Source organism: Sceloporus occidentalis, unplaced genomic scaffold (assembly GCF_023333645.1).
Source record: "Sceloporus occidentalis isolate IW3139 unplaced genomic scaffold, rSceOcc1.0.p SCAF_51, whole genome shotgun sequence".
In the NCBI taxonomy this organism is placed as follows: domain Eukaryota; kingdom Metazoa; phylum Chordata; class Lepidosauria; order Squamata; family Phrynosomatidae; genus Sceloporus; species Sceloporus occidentalis.
The window spans coordinates 5,700,273-5,716,460 of record NW_028317031.1 but is presented as its reverse complement, the minus strand read 5'-3'; the positions used below and the strand labels follow the sequence as shown (position 1 = coordinate 5,716,460).

At 40.3% G+C, this 16,188-nt stretch overlaps 1 protein-coding gene across 1 annotated transcript; it reads left to right on the top strand.

Moving 5' to 3' along the window:
* Positions 1 to 1,402: 1,402 nt before the first annotated feature.
* LOC149288515 (cytochrome P450 4B1-like) lies at positions 1,403 to 10,179 on the top strand. The gene is made up of 12 exons (XM_089491675.1): positions 1,403 to 1,594; positions 2,991 to 3,135; positions 4,059 to 4,103; positions 4,713 to 4,840; positions 5,370 to 5,494; positions 6,034 to 6,185; positions 6,963 to 7,069; positions 7,369 to 7,559; positions 8,044 to 8,177; positions 8,527 to 8,591; positions 9,247 to 9,329; positions 9,993 to 10,179. The coding sequence occupies exons 1-12, from the start codon at positions 1,403 to 1,405 to the stop codon at positions 10,177 to 10,179; spliced, it is 1,554 nt and encodes a 517-aa protein (XP_089347801.1).
* Positions 10,180 to 16,188: the final 6,009 nt, after the last annotated feature.

The following is a 16,188-nucleotide window of genomic DNA, read 5'->3' as shown; positions in this document are numbered from 1 at the left end:
TACCAATCTCCCTGAAGCCCATTTTCCAAACTTGGGACCTCTGTGTACTACCTCATGCCACATGCTTACTCAAAGTAACCACGCTCTGGTCCGTATCACACGCCTAATGAAGCTGTCGTGCTTTGGATCCCTGAAATGTTGAGGGATATCTGCTTTGTAACCAAACGTCTAAGCGTAATGCCGCTGCAGCCCCTCTAATACTTAAGCTGCTATCTACTAAAAACATCATCATGGAAGTTACGGTAAGAGAAGTAGGCTTTCCTGGTCGCTACACCGATTGGGCTACAACTACCATCAAACTCAACCTTAGCATGATCATAGATATAGTCCAGCACAGCTATAGTTGATGGGTCACCGCATCATGGGACGAACATAATGGGAGCTGGGTCCCCATGAGCTAAGCAGAAGGTAAAGCATGAAAACCACTGAAACAGCCCTCTACATCATACTTGTGATTGTGGAGAACCTCTCTCACACTCAAAAACAAGCCTCTCCCTTCTGCTCCCCTCATAAGAGAGGGTTTGATAACCTCTGCTTATGTAGAGGAGAAAGGAGAGGTCTGTGACGTACCCGTAGAGACCTCCGCATTAGATCTTCCAGGCACTACGCATGACTTCTGTCTTCTCTACCTTCTCTGCTCTACTGCCTGCCTGGTGGAGCTAGAGGTAATGGGCCCAGTGGTTTCAGTTTACATGCGCCTGCATATTGACTGCTGATTGGGCCTATTAAAGAGAGAAGCTTTATCTCCGTCAGCTTTTATGTTAACCTGGCTCTGTCCGTGGTACATGTCTGTCTGTCTGGAGGTAAAGGTAATGGGGACCATGCCTCAAAAAAAACAAGCCCAGCACCCAGGAAATCTATGTTATTGATCTGGGTCCAAATCAGTTACATACAAGTGTTTTGTATGCGGGCCGAGATAATAAATGTGTCCTTAAACAAGTAACCTGTATTTAAGCAGGATTTTAACACCAACTAAGAATTTGTGGATTATCACCTTTACCGGGAGCTCGGTACTCAGGCTACCCAGAGACCTCCATCCTTGGGGGGAGTGAGTGCAAGCAGCATGGTGAAAAGCGTACATAGGAGGGGCTATAGTTACCTGTGCAAGATACGGTACATATATATATATATATATTATTTTCTATTTATATAAATATATTTTCAAGGCTGTGTAGTTTCGGCAATTAGCTAGATTAGCCATGACCTTTTTCTCCTCTGTCTCCTTTCTCTCCCTTTCCCAGCCTCTGCTCTCATGCGTTGGACGTTGTCCTCTTAGGCTGTCTCTTCCGGGCAGGTGCCTCTCCTTGTCATAAACAAATATATTTTATCTGTGTGCATTCTATGGCTCGGCTCAGACAATCCGGCCACCAGTTGAGGGCAGGAGCAGTCTGTGTTTGTTGATATGGCGGGGTCTCTTCCGGTGGCCCTGCTTTCTCTGAATATAACTCAGCTCTGTCAATGGACCGGTTGGCTCGTCTTCTTGTTGCTGGTTTACAAAGCGTCCAAGCTTTACCTGAAGCACAGACAGCTGGTCTCAGCCTTCGGTCCTTTCCAAGGCCCTAAGACCCACTGGCTCTATGGAAATGCCCATGAGGTAAGGCACGTAAGGCTCATCATCATAATATCTAAACTCATACAAGTAACAAAAACAGAATATTGCTGTAAAGTTCCCCGAAAAGCAGTTGGGACCAATGGGAGCTTAAAAGCTTACTTCATTCTACAACTTGAGGAATGGACTTTAGTTAAATATAAGGTCTTTGGACCATATATATATATATATGTATCTGCGTAGAGTCTATACATTTATTCTGAGATGCCCCTCGAACATAGAAAAGTGGTTAATCAGATATCACTTCAGATAAAATTCCATTATCATTCAGTTTGATTACATATGAAAGGAGCAGCTAATGGTACAATTATCTTTATTACCAGATATGTTGTTAAATACAGAAGAAAACAAATAACTTTCTATTAATGAAAAAGGATTGTTAGTGAACTCATAAATTTGCCTCTTTTTTTCTGGTTTACTCTACATGCTTTCTTTATATAGATTGAATTTTTTCTGGTTATGCTAATATATTGTCTTTATTTTACATATAATAATATGTGTGAGTGTTTTTCCAAATCTAAATAATTCTATAATATATTTTATTTGACCAACCATCATATATTTGACATCTACGTTCACAGGGAATAACAATAATAATAATTAATAATAATAATAATAATGGCACCTATAGGTATTTTTTTATTTTTTTTTAAAACATGAAGGTGTCTTTTAAACCTATATTTTACGAAAGACCATATGAAAACGTATGAAAACACTGGGGAAGCTGGTGGCATCCCTTCTGAGATTATTCCAGGGATAGCCATTCATAGTAGTGAAAAAATGATATTACATGATAATACATCATATGACGGCATAGAGAAGATTTGTCTTTGCCTTCCGCTGCATCCAGTGTTCTACCACTAATACTTTGTGTTATCTAATCAATTTATTGCGCTTCTAGATCTGGAGGATATTGTTATGTGGGCTAAGTTATCAGATACGGTCTACCTATTTATTGCATTTGAAGTTTGGTCTGAACTTTTTTTCTGATAATCTCTGGATACAGTTCTTTGCTGATGAACACATGACAATATGACAATTGTGTTAATGCACATGTATAATGACAAGGTCATGTTGCAATAGCACGCAATCTATGCCCACGCCTTCTACCTGAAGAAGCTGAGCGTCCGATTGTAGACCAGCTAGAAAGCCCCCATTATATTGGTGTAAGAGACCACATTCCAGGCCTGTAGGACTTTGTCATCTTTCTCCATCCACTTTTCCAAACATCTAAACCATTTCTAAAGACACTTTGTATTCCCATGTCCCAACATCCTTTGGTGCAGTTTCTGACGCCAATGACTGGCATATCAAACAATATGTCCAACTACACATAATGTGTTTGAGCACCAGATGAAGTGTGCTGTGTCTTTTTGTACAGTTCCACGGGGATGGGAAGGACTTAGACATTTTGTCCGGTTACGCTGAGCGATACCCATATGCCTACCCGCTGTGGCTGGGAAATTTCTTCGCTTCACTCACAATCTGCCACCCTGATTACGCAAAAGCCATTCTGTCAAGACAGGGTAAGAATATCGTCAGCTACAGTGTTTTTGGAGTAGATATTAGACATGCGCAAATGGCCCAAAAACAACCCAGGCACATTTGTTGGTTCGTTTTTGGCCCATTTGTTTTTGGGCAACAAATTCAGTTCTTTGGGGAGGACATTTTTAATTCAGGAACGAAATTCCTTGCCCCAAGCCCACATTCACTATCATTCACTCTCTCACACTCTCATTCTTGTTCACTCACTCACTCTTAATATTTCCCTACCTTCTCTGCCGATCACTTTCGCATCTTCCTGTTCTTTAGCTTCTCTCCTTTATCTTTTTATCTTCTATCTTCATCCGCTGACATAACTTGCCAAGAACTTCCGCCAAATTGGCGGTGCTTCTGGTGATACCCTCTCCGCGATCCTCCAATCGGGGGGAGAGAACGTCATCAAAATGAAGGTCAACTTCCGCCCAAATCGCACACTTCCCCGATGACCTTGTCCCGGATTTGATTTTGTCTGCCGCTGAACTAATCTTTGTGGCTTTGTACAAATGGCCAAATTTGCCAAAATTCTGTAAATTTGCAATTTGTACAAATCTGAATGCTCACGTCCAGTAGTTATCACATGTTTACTGCTGATTGTGAGGCTCAGATTTGTTTAGATTTGTGTTATTTAGAATAAATCTGCTTGTCTATCACACCTGGTTGGCGCACAGATACTTGACAGGCCAGTTTTAGAGATACTGCAGGTAACCCTTCCATTTAGAAGTACTGACCCTGAGACGGTCCTAGTCCTTTAAGCCCATCCCAATATATTTGTGACGTTAGTTTATTAATTTAATCTTCCCTACCTGTTATCGGAAGGTAAAATATGAGAACAGGATATAGAATCATTTCACTAAGCCTTGGCATGATGTCACACTATTCTCATATTTACGATGTTGTGTCCTTACAGATCCAAAGGATAATTTTGGCTACTATTTTATTACACCATGGATTGGTACGTAACACCATATATAAACACTTGATTCACATATATTTGTGGAAAGCACTATGATTTTTTGTTTCTTTTTTGTTTCCATATATTGATACATATTTTGACACAACAAATGGAGACTGGAAAATCAATAGAAGTATTGTTTTTCGTTTATTTCTATTACACATTATATTGATAAATAATTCACTGTCACTTTTATAACAACAGGCGCAACACTTTATTATATTTTCCATATATCAATTACACCAAGCTCCTTCCATCAGTAATCTAGAAAGTTGTCTTAAAATTGCTTTTTTTTTTTTTTTTTTTTATCTTTCTATATTTTTAGTTAGTTCTGCTAAACGTGCTTAAGATTCTGCTACGGCTAGGAATCAGAAGGTAGACGATTTTATTTTCTAGGTGTACCTAAAAAAAAAATAGGTATTTATTTACTTTATTTACTATTAGGCTATTACCTAATTTAATATTAAGTCATATTAAACTATTTTTTTCTTTTACCCAAAAGTCGTTGCAGTATTTTGAATATTAAGATTTGCGATACATTTTAGTGATTGTACGATAAGGTAGAACCTAGAGGCATTTTACTGATTCTATGTTCTGTATATTATTTAGGGAAAGGGCTGTTGGTCCTGTCTGGACAGAAGTGGTTCCAGCACCGGCGGCTGCTGACTCCCGGGTTTCACTACGATGTGCTGAAGCCGTATGTCGGGCTCATGTCTGACTGCACCAGGGTCATGCTGGTAACAAGAAAATAATATGGAGAACTGTCACACAGTGTGATCTGTAGTTATTAGCCGTTAGAGATGCGTATTGGTGCATATTGGCATCAGGGTCTAGTATGGCCACTTTCAAGCACCTTCATAGCGATTTAAAAGCTCTTTCATAGTGACTTGGAAACTCTCGACAGCAACTCGCAAGCAGTGACGCAGTCATATGCCACTCGCCAGCAGTCATATGCCACTCGCCAGCAGTCTTATGCCACTCGCCAGCAGTCTTATGCCACTCGCCAGCAGTCTTATGCCACTCGCCAGCAGTCTTATGCCACTCGCCAGCAGTCTTATGCCACTCTTAGCAGTCAATGGCAATTTTTTTCTGCAAATTAGCGAGTCAGCCCCCAAGTTGAATTTTGAGAACTTTAACTCAACTAACAATTCAATATTTAATGAATCAGTCCCTGAAAGCTGATATAAGCCTAGCCTTAATTAATCTGTTAATCAGTCTATTTTTGATGAACTATGTTCTTCTCTACCTGGTTTCTCGTTGTTTTAGGATAAATGGGACAGATTGGTTTCAGATCAGAAGCCAGTAGAGCTTTTCCATCATGTCAGCCTGATGACGCTGGACACCATCATGAAATGTGCCTTCAGTTATCAGAGCAACTGCCAGCATAACAGGTTTGTCAGCCTCCTATATTATAATGTTTTTAATCTGCTAATCTGACAAACCAATGTCATGTTTCTATTGAAAGCACGTCTATATTAAAAGTCAAACGAAAGTATGATTGTAATCCATCAAGCAGTAGATCTTAGTCAATGAATGCTCAACTTGGGCAATTTTCGTGAAAAATATTAAATCTTAAGCAATCATCTTACATTATTATTCCTCTGATATTCCTACTGATCGGTACAACATGACATTATCATCACGTTATCCTAAAGCTGCCACAACAAGAGGACATAGTCTTAAATTAGACGGGCAAAGGTTTTAAAAGTAATATCAGGAAATATTACTTAGTGGATGCGTGAAATAGCCTTACAGCAGAGGTGGTAGAAGTTGGTACAGTCAAGGGCTTAAAGCTAAGGAAATGATTGCGAAATTGGGCAGACTAGATGGGCTGAATGGTTCTTATCTGCCGACTCGTTCAATGCTTCTGTATTCAAACTGACTTATGAATAATTATTAAATACTTTCCTTTATCTACTCTTTTTTGCAGTGAAAATGCCTATATAAAAGCCGTGTATGACCTCAGCTACTTGGCGGATTATCGGTTCTGTTGCTTGCCGTATCACAATGATCTCATTTTCTACCTAAGTCCTCATGGATTTCGCTTTCGGAGAGCTCTGAAAGTAGCTCATGAACACACGGGTAACGTTGCTAATCACGTGTTCCCTTGTGCTTCCTCCCCATTTGTTAATAGGGACACCATGTGTGTATTTATAACACGTGTCGAAACTGAAGAAGGTGCCCAAATAGGATATTTGTTGTTTAAATGAACAGTTATGTGGCCAATAATCTAACAAGAGCAACTTGGCCTCCTCACCATAACAAGTAATAGAATATCCCTGATTATTGCTCTGTTCTGTAGTTGTGATAAAACCTACTGATAAAATGTAAAACCCGAATACTTCCAAAAAAGTGACTGGAACAGAATCTGTAGGGAACTTTACAATATCTTTCACTTTATGGCCCTAATCAGAAATTTTAAAATAAGAAGACCTATGGAAAATATCAGAAAAATGGTCTTTACCCCAAATATCTTAAAATAAGAAATCAGTAGAGTAGCAGGTAATTTCAATTTGTGTTCCATTTAATACCATAATACCCTTACTGGGAAAGATATACTGTTTCATTAAATGCAGTCATCAAAAAGCGCATATTTCACTCAAAGGAATAGAAATGGGGTGCCCAAAATAAAAGAGATATTATAGGGTTAAAATGTGTTTATTTTATGTTTTAAAAAAACTCCATATATATAATACATTAGTATTTATTGTAAATTTATTGTAAATCATTTAATATATTTTATTGATTTGATGATTCTTTGATTGGTTGATTTCGAAGGGATAGAAAACACAATAATAAAGTGTATGAATGAACCAGATCTTTAGTGCTGTTTATTTATATTACCGTAATTCCTACCAGATAAAGTCATTAAAGAAAGAAAAGAATCTCTTAAACAGGACACCGAGCTCGAGAAAATCCTCCAGAAGAGACACTTGGATTTTCTGGATATCCTGCTGTGTGCTAAGGTGAGGAGTTCTCATAACCTCCATTCTCATAATCATGGTGCGTCCTCATGATTTATAGTTGGCTTAATGATTTTATTTTATATATTATTTCTACGCTGTAGGGAAAAGCTTGGGAAATTTCACATTTTTAATGATTGTAAGCACAAATGTGTAGGAGCGCTGCCTTTCAACGTGAGGCTTGTGTGTTATGGGACTTCATAAACTCGTTAATTAACACAAACAGAATAAAAGGAGAGCCACAAAATTCTCTGTGCTATGAATGTCAATACAAGGCTAAAGAAACATTTTAAATTCAATAGGATGAACACGGTCAGGGTCTGTCGGATGAGGACCTGCGCGCAGAGGTGGACACCTTCATGTTTGAGGGACACGATACTACGGCCAGCGGGATCTCTTGGATCCTTTACTGTTTGGCCAAACACCCCGAGCATCAGCAGAGATGCAGAGAGGAGATCAGAGAAGTCCTGCGGTTCAGAGAGATCGTGGAATGGTGAGAACCTACATGCTTGTATCTCATTGCTTTTGTTACATTATCACCGTTCTAGTTCAAGAAGAATCATAAAGGACACCTGAAACGACATCATTGGAGAAAAGGGGTCATACTAAAAGGGAACTTTTCACGAGCCGGATACAGACCAAACGTCTCTCTTTAGCGGGGCAATCCCGGCTTGGGGTCCACATCTCTTTGTCCTTCTTTATTCCCTCATACTTTTCTTGGAGCTTGAATGTTTGCATCAATAATGTGTATATAAACAGCAGAAAATGTTTAGAATTTAAAGATTCATTATTTTACCTATAGGTGCCTCATTCAGGAATGGTAATAGCTATTGCATGAAAATGGCTAGTAAAGCCGTGTCTCCTAGCCACACTTCTAACAACACCCCCCAAAAACAAAAGCATATCTCTGTAGCCATTTGAACTGTAGGGAGGTATTCATACACATTTATAATATCCTTTTATTCTCCCTATACAAGGGACGATCTGGGGAAAATGCCCTACACCTCTATGTGCATTAAGGAGAGCTTGCGGCTCTATCCTCCAGTTCCAGGGGTGGCTCGTGAGCTCAGCCAACCAATCACATTCTGCGACGGGCGAACTCTCCCAAAAGGTATTTGAAATGAGATCATAAGTTGAAGTAGACTTGACATCAGAACAAATGTGTCTTTAAATAATATGATGTCAAAAGCTTCCGAATCAATCGAAACTCACTGCCTGCTCTCGGTTGCTGGCCTGGAATCCTGATGTAAAGCTAAACGGTGTCTTGACTCCGGGCAGACTGAATTAAGTTACTGGCAGGACTTGGGCAGAACTTTTAAATAGTTGGGCCCTCTTTACGAATCACAATTATTTTTACTATCAATATATTTCTTTATTAAAAACAACACCCCGTGGTCTGAGCCCATGTAGCCGACAAGGTGATGCACGTTGCTTAATATTAAAGTCTTTACCTCTCGCAGGCGCTGACGTACTTCTGAGTATATATTGCATGAATAGATGTTCCAGCATATGGGAGGCTCCAGAGGTAAGATGTTTCTTTGGCGTTTATTCACTAAAGAGAGAGCATGACGTCATTGACTTCATTATGCATTATGAAGAGCCAATGAAAGTAATTTATCCTAGCAGGAAGAGCTTGGTTGGCCCTGTATAATGCATAGTTAACTCAGTGAGATTTCTTCAGTCTTCTCACACATTGAATTATACGTAACATACATCAGCTCGGCCCTTCTTGCAGAAGTTGCTTGCCAGTGTTTGCCCTTCATAATGAATACAACCACAACTCTCTTGCAAACTCTCCCTTTAGTGAATAAATTGCTTTTTCTTTTCTTTTGGGCACCAGCAGTAACAAAAAATGGTGGCAAATGGAGGTTTTTGGAAATGTACATATCTTGTCTTATAAATTGAATTGTATATGTTCTTGTTACAAAAACTATTCTTTAAAAAAACATAATATTGGTTTATTATAAAACTATATATATTTATGTCCTATGTTAGTTTTGACTGTAAGCTGCACAGGGCAGGGACCTTTTGTATTCATAACAATTGGATCCCAATCATAGTGTCTGTATGACTGCTGCACCTGATCTGCCTCGTTACTGCTAATTAATAAAAAAATACACACACACACACACACACTATACTGATGTTGAACAAACAACTTATCTTTTGTTTTTTTATAGGTTTTTGATCCTTTGAGATTTTCTCCAGAAAATTCATCTAAAAGACATTCACATGCCTTTCTGCCCTTTTCAGCTGGATCGCGGTAATAATGTTCTATCTGTCTGTCTGTCTGTCTATCTATCTATCTATCTATCCATCTATCCATCCATCCATCCATCCATCTATCTGTCTATCTATCAATGTAACTTGGAAATTCTCAGGTTGGCTCATCTGAAGTTCCCGGAACTGCTCCATATGGAAGCCGGAAGGGGCAGAGGCGGTTAAGGGGGTAGCGGCTGCTGTGCATTGGGACCCTGCTAGCCCCCATTACATCATAGAAAGTCAAGAGGGAGTTTGCAGGAGTATTTGGAAATTAGAACTCCCTGATATCACTGTGCATCATGAAGGCAAAACCTCTGCTGAATGAATTGAGTTGGCCATGTCATAGCTAGATCAGCATGGAGAGATTAAGATGTGTCCCACATTGAGTAGACATTAGGCAGGGCCAATTCAGGTCTCCAAAGAAGGTGGAGAATTGGCAGTGGCCATTGTCCTCACTTTTAAAATAAATTGCTCTCCTGGAGCTCTGGTCATCAGCTTTGATGTGGGGCAAACTTGGACTATTCCCAGGTATGATGGCCAACCGGTCATTAAAGCCCGGTGCGTGCCACTAATAAGTAGTACAAAAGTACAAAGCAGTTTCCGGCTGGTAATTGGAACTATAAGAATAGGAAGAATTGATAAATTCATTTTTTTGTCTTTATAGGAACTGTATTGGCCAGAATTTTGCCATGAACGAGATGAAAGTGGCCGTAGCGTTGACCTTGCAGAGATACGAGCTGAGTCCAGACCCTGACAATGAACCCCTCTTGCGTCCTCAGCTAGTGTTACGCTCCGTCAACGGAATTCACCTCAATTTAAGGAAAGTAGAAAGAATGGGCAGAAAAGAGTGAGAAGAACATGAGCATGAGTCTTCTACCAATATTCAGTCTGAAATTCTAATGTATGATTGTATCAACAAGTTGAATAAATATTTTGTTTTAAAGGTGCTAAAAAAATACAAATTCAACTTTCTGTGCTATGTAGAACTATGTTTGTTTGTATTTTTGTTTGTTTTGTTTGATTTTTTAAGTCATTTGGTCCCCACGTGATGACGCGCTTTTACCTTGGGGTCACGTAACATCACGTTACGCGACCCCGCTGCGTTCCTGCCTCCCCGGGCCGGTCTGCCCCCGTGCCGCCCCTGACCGTCACAGCAATAGTTAAGTCACTTCAAGTGGAAGGTATTAAATATATTATGTCGTACATAGAACTATATTGTTGAGCTGTGGTATATAAATGTACTGTAGGTTTTGGGGAAAAAAAAGCGTTCCTACACAAAGTGATACAACACTACTGAATGAAAACGGAAATATCACGGCAATATGTGTTAATAACGCAAACGCTGTGCAACGAACAGAAGAATAAAGCAAGAGAAGACAGCTGATGATATAATAAAAACATGTTCCCAGGCGGTGAATCTAAACATTTTACTTGAATAAAAAATAATTAACAAATAAAAATATTAAAAAGTGATGTTTATTCCATCATCTCAATAACTGATCTTGTTGTCATGCCTGAGCTTTGTCACGCTTCACAGAGGTGGATTTTGATGGATAATTCGCATGTCACTGTGACAGTGGAGACAAATATTATTATTATTATCTTTTATTTATATAGAGCCAACAATCTACGCAGCGCTTAATACAATACATATATTCAAGGGGTCTGACAAGATGAGAATTGACGGACTAAGACAAACCGAGACATTAGGTGGAGAGAGCCCGGCTCGCAAGCTTACAATCTTAGCAAATTCACGAACTTGGGTAGTTGATGCCTTCGGCTTTGTGTGTAATGGTTTAATACCCTCTTACCAAGAAGTCTACCTTAGAAAAAAAGCTGAGTTTGGGGGGGGGAGAAATCCCAGAAAAAATGCTCACCGTTATCACAGTATAGCTCTTTAAATGCATAGAGCAAGCCTAGTTAAACTGAGAAACCCTATAGAGACCCCTGGAGACGTATAGGCAGAAGGGGTTACATGACCTAGCCATGCACTCAGGAAGGAACTGGGGGAGGATTTGGGGTCAAACATCGGTCAGCGACTCAGTATCACCTGGGTGGGATTTATTTTGGAGGGAAAATATACTGTATAAATTTATGTGAAAATAACCATATTTATTATTTCAAACTGATATACAGAGGAGAGAAGATTCCCGCCCTCCCTCCCCGAGTCTAGGAGTTCAGCGGAGGACGGCTGCATTGGATTGCGTTGGGATCTGGCGGAGTGATCCAGAGGTTTTTAGACCTTGATCTAGTTTGTGGTATGGGCATACATTCATGTTGTGTTAGATGTTAGATGTTAGAGTGATGCCCATACAGGTTTTCTACATTCAAGGTGTTTATTGCCCCGACCCATCGTGTCCTGAGTTTTACAACGACCGGTGGTATCTGGCGGGGCTGGTGTCGTCAATAGGACCATTAAGTTATGGTCGGTTCAGTTTTAAATTCAGAATTTTAAGACGTGTACATTTCTTTAACCCCTTCGCGACCTTTGCCGGTTCAGGACCGTCATAACAAGAAGGTCACTAAATGACCTTTGACGGTCCTGAACCGTCAAAAAATTAAATAAGCTTAGAAAGTGATCAAGGATCACTTTCTTCGCTTAAACGGCCTTGCTGCAATGCCTCGATGTCGAGGCATTCAGCAAGGCCGAGATCGGCATCGGGGGCCATGTCTGGCCCCTCCCCGGGGCGTCAACAGCCGCCATACATTGTATGGCGGCGGACGCCCGTTTTAAAAGCGTTTAGGAGGCGATCAACGATCGCCTCCTAAACTTAAATGGTGTCGCTGGAATGCCTCGATCAGGAGGCATCCAGCGACACCAAACACTTACCTCTGGGTGGGCTGTGACCGCTCCGGAGAGCGGTCACAGCCGCCGCTGCCGGTGATCTTCGCCATCAAGCAAGATGGCGGCGGCCCGGGAAATAAAACAATAAAGACGAAAAAGTTCGCTAGAGGGTCTCCAGACCCTCTAGAGAACTGGCTCCACTTGCTGGTTGAATACAGGTACTGCATTCAACCATGCAAGTCAATGGAGCCCAGCTTTCTAATCACTATGTGATTAGTAAAATATTCAAAAAAAATAAAAATAAATAAAAAATGGAAAAAAAAATAAAAAAAAAATGTGCTAACATTTAAAAATAATTATGCAGTGATGTCACTAGATGAACCATCCAGTACCAGCAAAATGTGTAAAAAAAAATATAAAAAAAGTATTAAAAAAATAAAATTAAATTAAAAAATAAAGTTTATTATTTTGAGCAAGTGCTAAAAATTCTCAAAAATCTCAACAAAGAGTTAAAATAAAAGCACTTCAAATACCCAAGGGGTGTCTAATATATAAAAAAAATGGCTGATGGGGTAAATTGGAGTGGCCTAGCTCAAATATAGGGCATAGGTACAGACTGACCAAAATGGAGAAAAAAAGCGCACTTCCCAAATGTGGCATTTTAAATCTGAAACAACCCGACAAACCCATGCATGTCGGGTATCACTGCACTCAGGAGATGTTCCTGAACACACATTGGCGTGTTGTTTGACAGTGGCATATACCAGGACCTGTATATCTATAACTAAAGTACAATTTGTGTGAAAAAATAAAATAAAAAATTACTATTACAAAGTTTGACAAAGTGTAGTTCTATAATTGGTGCATGGAAAGGGTTAAAATAACAGCATTTGGAATACCCTGGGGTGTCTAGTTTTCAAAAATATATGGTTTGAATGGGTTAAATTGAGTTAACCGGCTTCAAAGATATTCCAAAGAGGAGAGGGAGGCACAATGACCAAATGACCACCTGAATTACGCATGCCCCAAAAGTAGCCTTTTACCAGCCAAACAATCTGACAAACCCATGCATGTGGGGTATCGCTGTACTCAGGAGATGTTGCTGAACACACATTGGGGTGTTGTTTGACAGTGGCATATACCAGCACCTGTATATCTATAACTAAAGTACAATTTGTGTGGAAAAAAAAATAAAAAAAATTACTATTACAAAGTTTGACAAAGTGTAGTTGTATAATTGGTGCATGGAAAGGGTTAAAATAACAGCATTTGGAATACCCTGGGGTGTCTAGTTTTCAAAAATATATGGTTTGAATGGGTTAAATTGAGTTAACCGGCTTCAAAGATGTTCCAAAGAGGAGATGGAGGCAGACTGACCAGATTTGTTAAAAAAGATTTGGAAATCATAAAACGCTGCTTGTACTTATTGCCCTATAACTTACAAAAAACAGCAAAAAAACATAAAAACATTGGGTATTTCTAAACTCAGGACAAGTAGTAGAATCTATTTAGCTAGTTTTTTTACTTGCTTTTTTAGGTGAGTAAAAGATTTTTCAAATAAAAGTCATAAAATGTGTTTTTTTTTCAATTTTTCACCATGTTTTTTTTATTTTTTTTATAGTAAATAAGATGATACGATCAAAATAATGGTATCTGAAGAAAGCCCATCTTGTCCTGAAAAAAACAATATATAACTTATGTGGGTACACTAAATGGGTGAGGAGAAAATTACAGCTGAACACAAGCACCACAAAAGTGTCAAAACAGCCTCGGTCCCACAGGGTACAAAACGAAAAATGAGCCCGGTCCTTAAGGGGTTAATACTGTTAAATTTGGAGTAATAAACAATGTCGCGGCATTTAGTAAATAAATGCCGTGGCCAATTCTAAATCCAATGTGCCTCCGTGTCATTTATTTGGTGTTCGAACAGTGTATACACAGTGCCGTAATGATAATGTGTAGTGCATGGGTCAAGAAAACTTGCAGATACTGTTAATGATGACCTGCTGGGAAAGCTGGGAAAGGGGAGGCAGTCCTGGCACTTTAAGAGCAGCGGCCGACTGGTGACGTAACTGCGCCTGACAGCTGGATACGCGTGGCTGCACCCAGGGCCGGACTGGGACTGAAAAGCAGCCCTGGAAAAATTTGGAGACCAGCCCCATATAGTTTATCTCACGGTGAAGCTCTTATACCCACACGCACCCCTTATACACACCCGAGTCACACTATGTGCAATTCTTTTTATCTCATTATTTGTATTAAAATGCCAGAAAGCAAAAGTGTTAAAAGGCCCTAATAAATTAAATACATTACACATAATAGGATCAAAACATTTACTACTGCGAACATTGTTAGATGAAAGAGTTCCATTTTATTTAGTGGAACAAAACACTGATCACATTATTCTTCACGATATTCTGGTAAGAAACTTTTATTTCTTTATTAATTCATGTAGACTATTTTTTTCCATATTTAATAAAAGCTATGATTGAGACATATTTGGTTTTTATTTCCTTTCATTTGACAACCTACCCCCGAGTTATGCACCTCTGCCCCCAGGCTTGCCACTCTGCCCCCCTGATATGCCTTCTAACCCCCTATATGCCACTCTGCCATATAGGGGGTTAAAAGGCATATCATGGGGCACTCTGCCTCCAGAAAAGCCTTATGCCCCACTATATGCCACTCTGCCTCCCTGATATGCTTTATACCCTCTCTTTATACCCTCACTCTGCATCCAGAAATGCCTTATACCCCTATATGCCACTCTGTCCCATGATATGCCTTCTAACCCCCTATATGCCACTCTGCCATATAGGGGGTTAAAAGGCATATCATGGGACAGAGTGGCATATAGGGGGGTATAAGGCATTTCTGGAGGCAGAGTGGCATAAAGGGGGTTAAAAGGCATATCATGGGGCACTCTGCCTACAGAAAAGCCTTATGCCCCCTTTATGCCACTCTGCCTCCCCAATATGCTTTATACCCTCCTATATGCCCCTCTGCCTCATGACATCCCTTTTAACTCCCTTTATGCCACTCTGCCTCCAGATATGCCGTTGACCCCCTATATGTCACTCTGCATCCAAAAATGCCTTATACCCCTATATGTCACTCTGGCATATAGGGGGTTAAAAGGCATATCATGGGACAGAGTGGCATATAGGGGGGTATAAGGCATTTCTGGAGGCAGAGTTGCATAAAGGGGGTTAAAAGGCATATCATGGGGCACTCTGCCTCCAGAAAAGCCTTATACCCCCCTATATGCCACTCTGCCTCCCTGATATGCCTCAACCCTCCTATATGCCACTCTGTCCCATGATATGCCTTCTAACCCCCTATATGCCACTCTGCCATATAGGAGGTTAAAAGGCATATCATGGGACATTTTTGTTTACTTTATATGGCAAGCCGATCCAGCTTGCCATATTAAATAAAAAATAATATATGCCACTCTGTCCCATGATATGCCTTCTAACCCCCTATATGCCACTCTGCCATATAGGGGGTTAAAAGGCATATCATGGGACAGAGTGGCATATAGGGGGGTATAAGGCATTTCTGGAGGCAGAGTGGCATATAGGGGGACACACTTACATACACACACATGCCGATTTTTTTTGTTTTTAACAAATACAAAAAACATTATACAGTATAAAAAATACATTATTTACTCACCTTCTACTTCTCTTGACTTCCTGGTAGCTGCACACTGTTCTCCTCTATGCTGACAGGATGCCACTGACCTGACATCCGGTGCTGCAGCAGTCTGAGTGCGAGGGGGCGGAGCTTCCACCTCACGCTGCTCCCATCACTATGCAGCCATCAGACTGCTGGGAATGTAATCTAAACGGCCGGTGCGTGCTGATGCCGCCGGCCGGAGCTACTTTAACACTTTTTTTTTTAATTTATATGGTAAGCTGGATCGGCTTGCCATATAAAGTAAAAAAAAAGTATTAAAGCAGAGCCGGCCGGCGGCATCAGCACGCACCGGCCGTTCAGATTACATTCCCAGCAATCTGATGGCCGCATAGTGATGGGAGCAGCGTGAGGGGTGAAAGGTCAGTGCGAGGGG

Bases quoted from the DNA above. Each gene is read 5' to 3' on its own strand.
- LOC149288515 (XM_089491675.1), top strand. From the start codon at position 1,403: ATGGCGGGGTCTCTTCCGGTGGCCCTGCTTTCTCTGAATATAACTCAG. The intron at 1,595-2,990 runs GTAAGGCACGTA...CTTTTTGTACAG, and splicing joins TCTATGGAAATGCCCATGAG to TTCCACGGGGATGGGAAGGA. The intron at 7,070-7,368 runs GTGAGGAGTTCT...TAAATTCAATAG, and splicing joins ATATCCTGCTGTGTGCTAAG to GATGAACACGGTCAGGGTCT.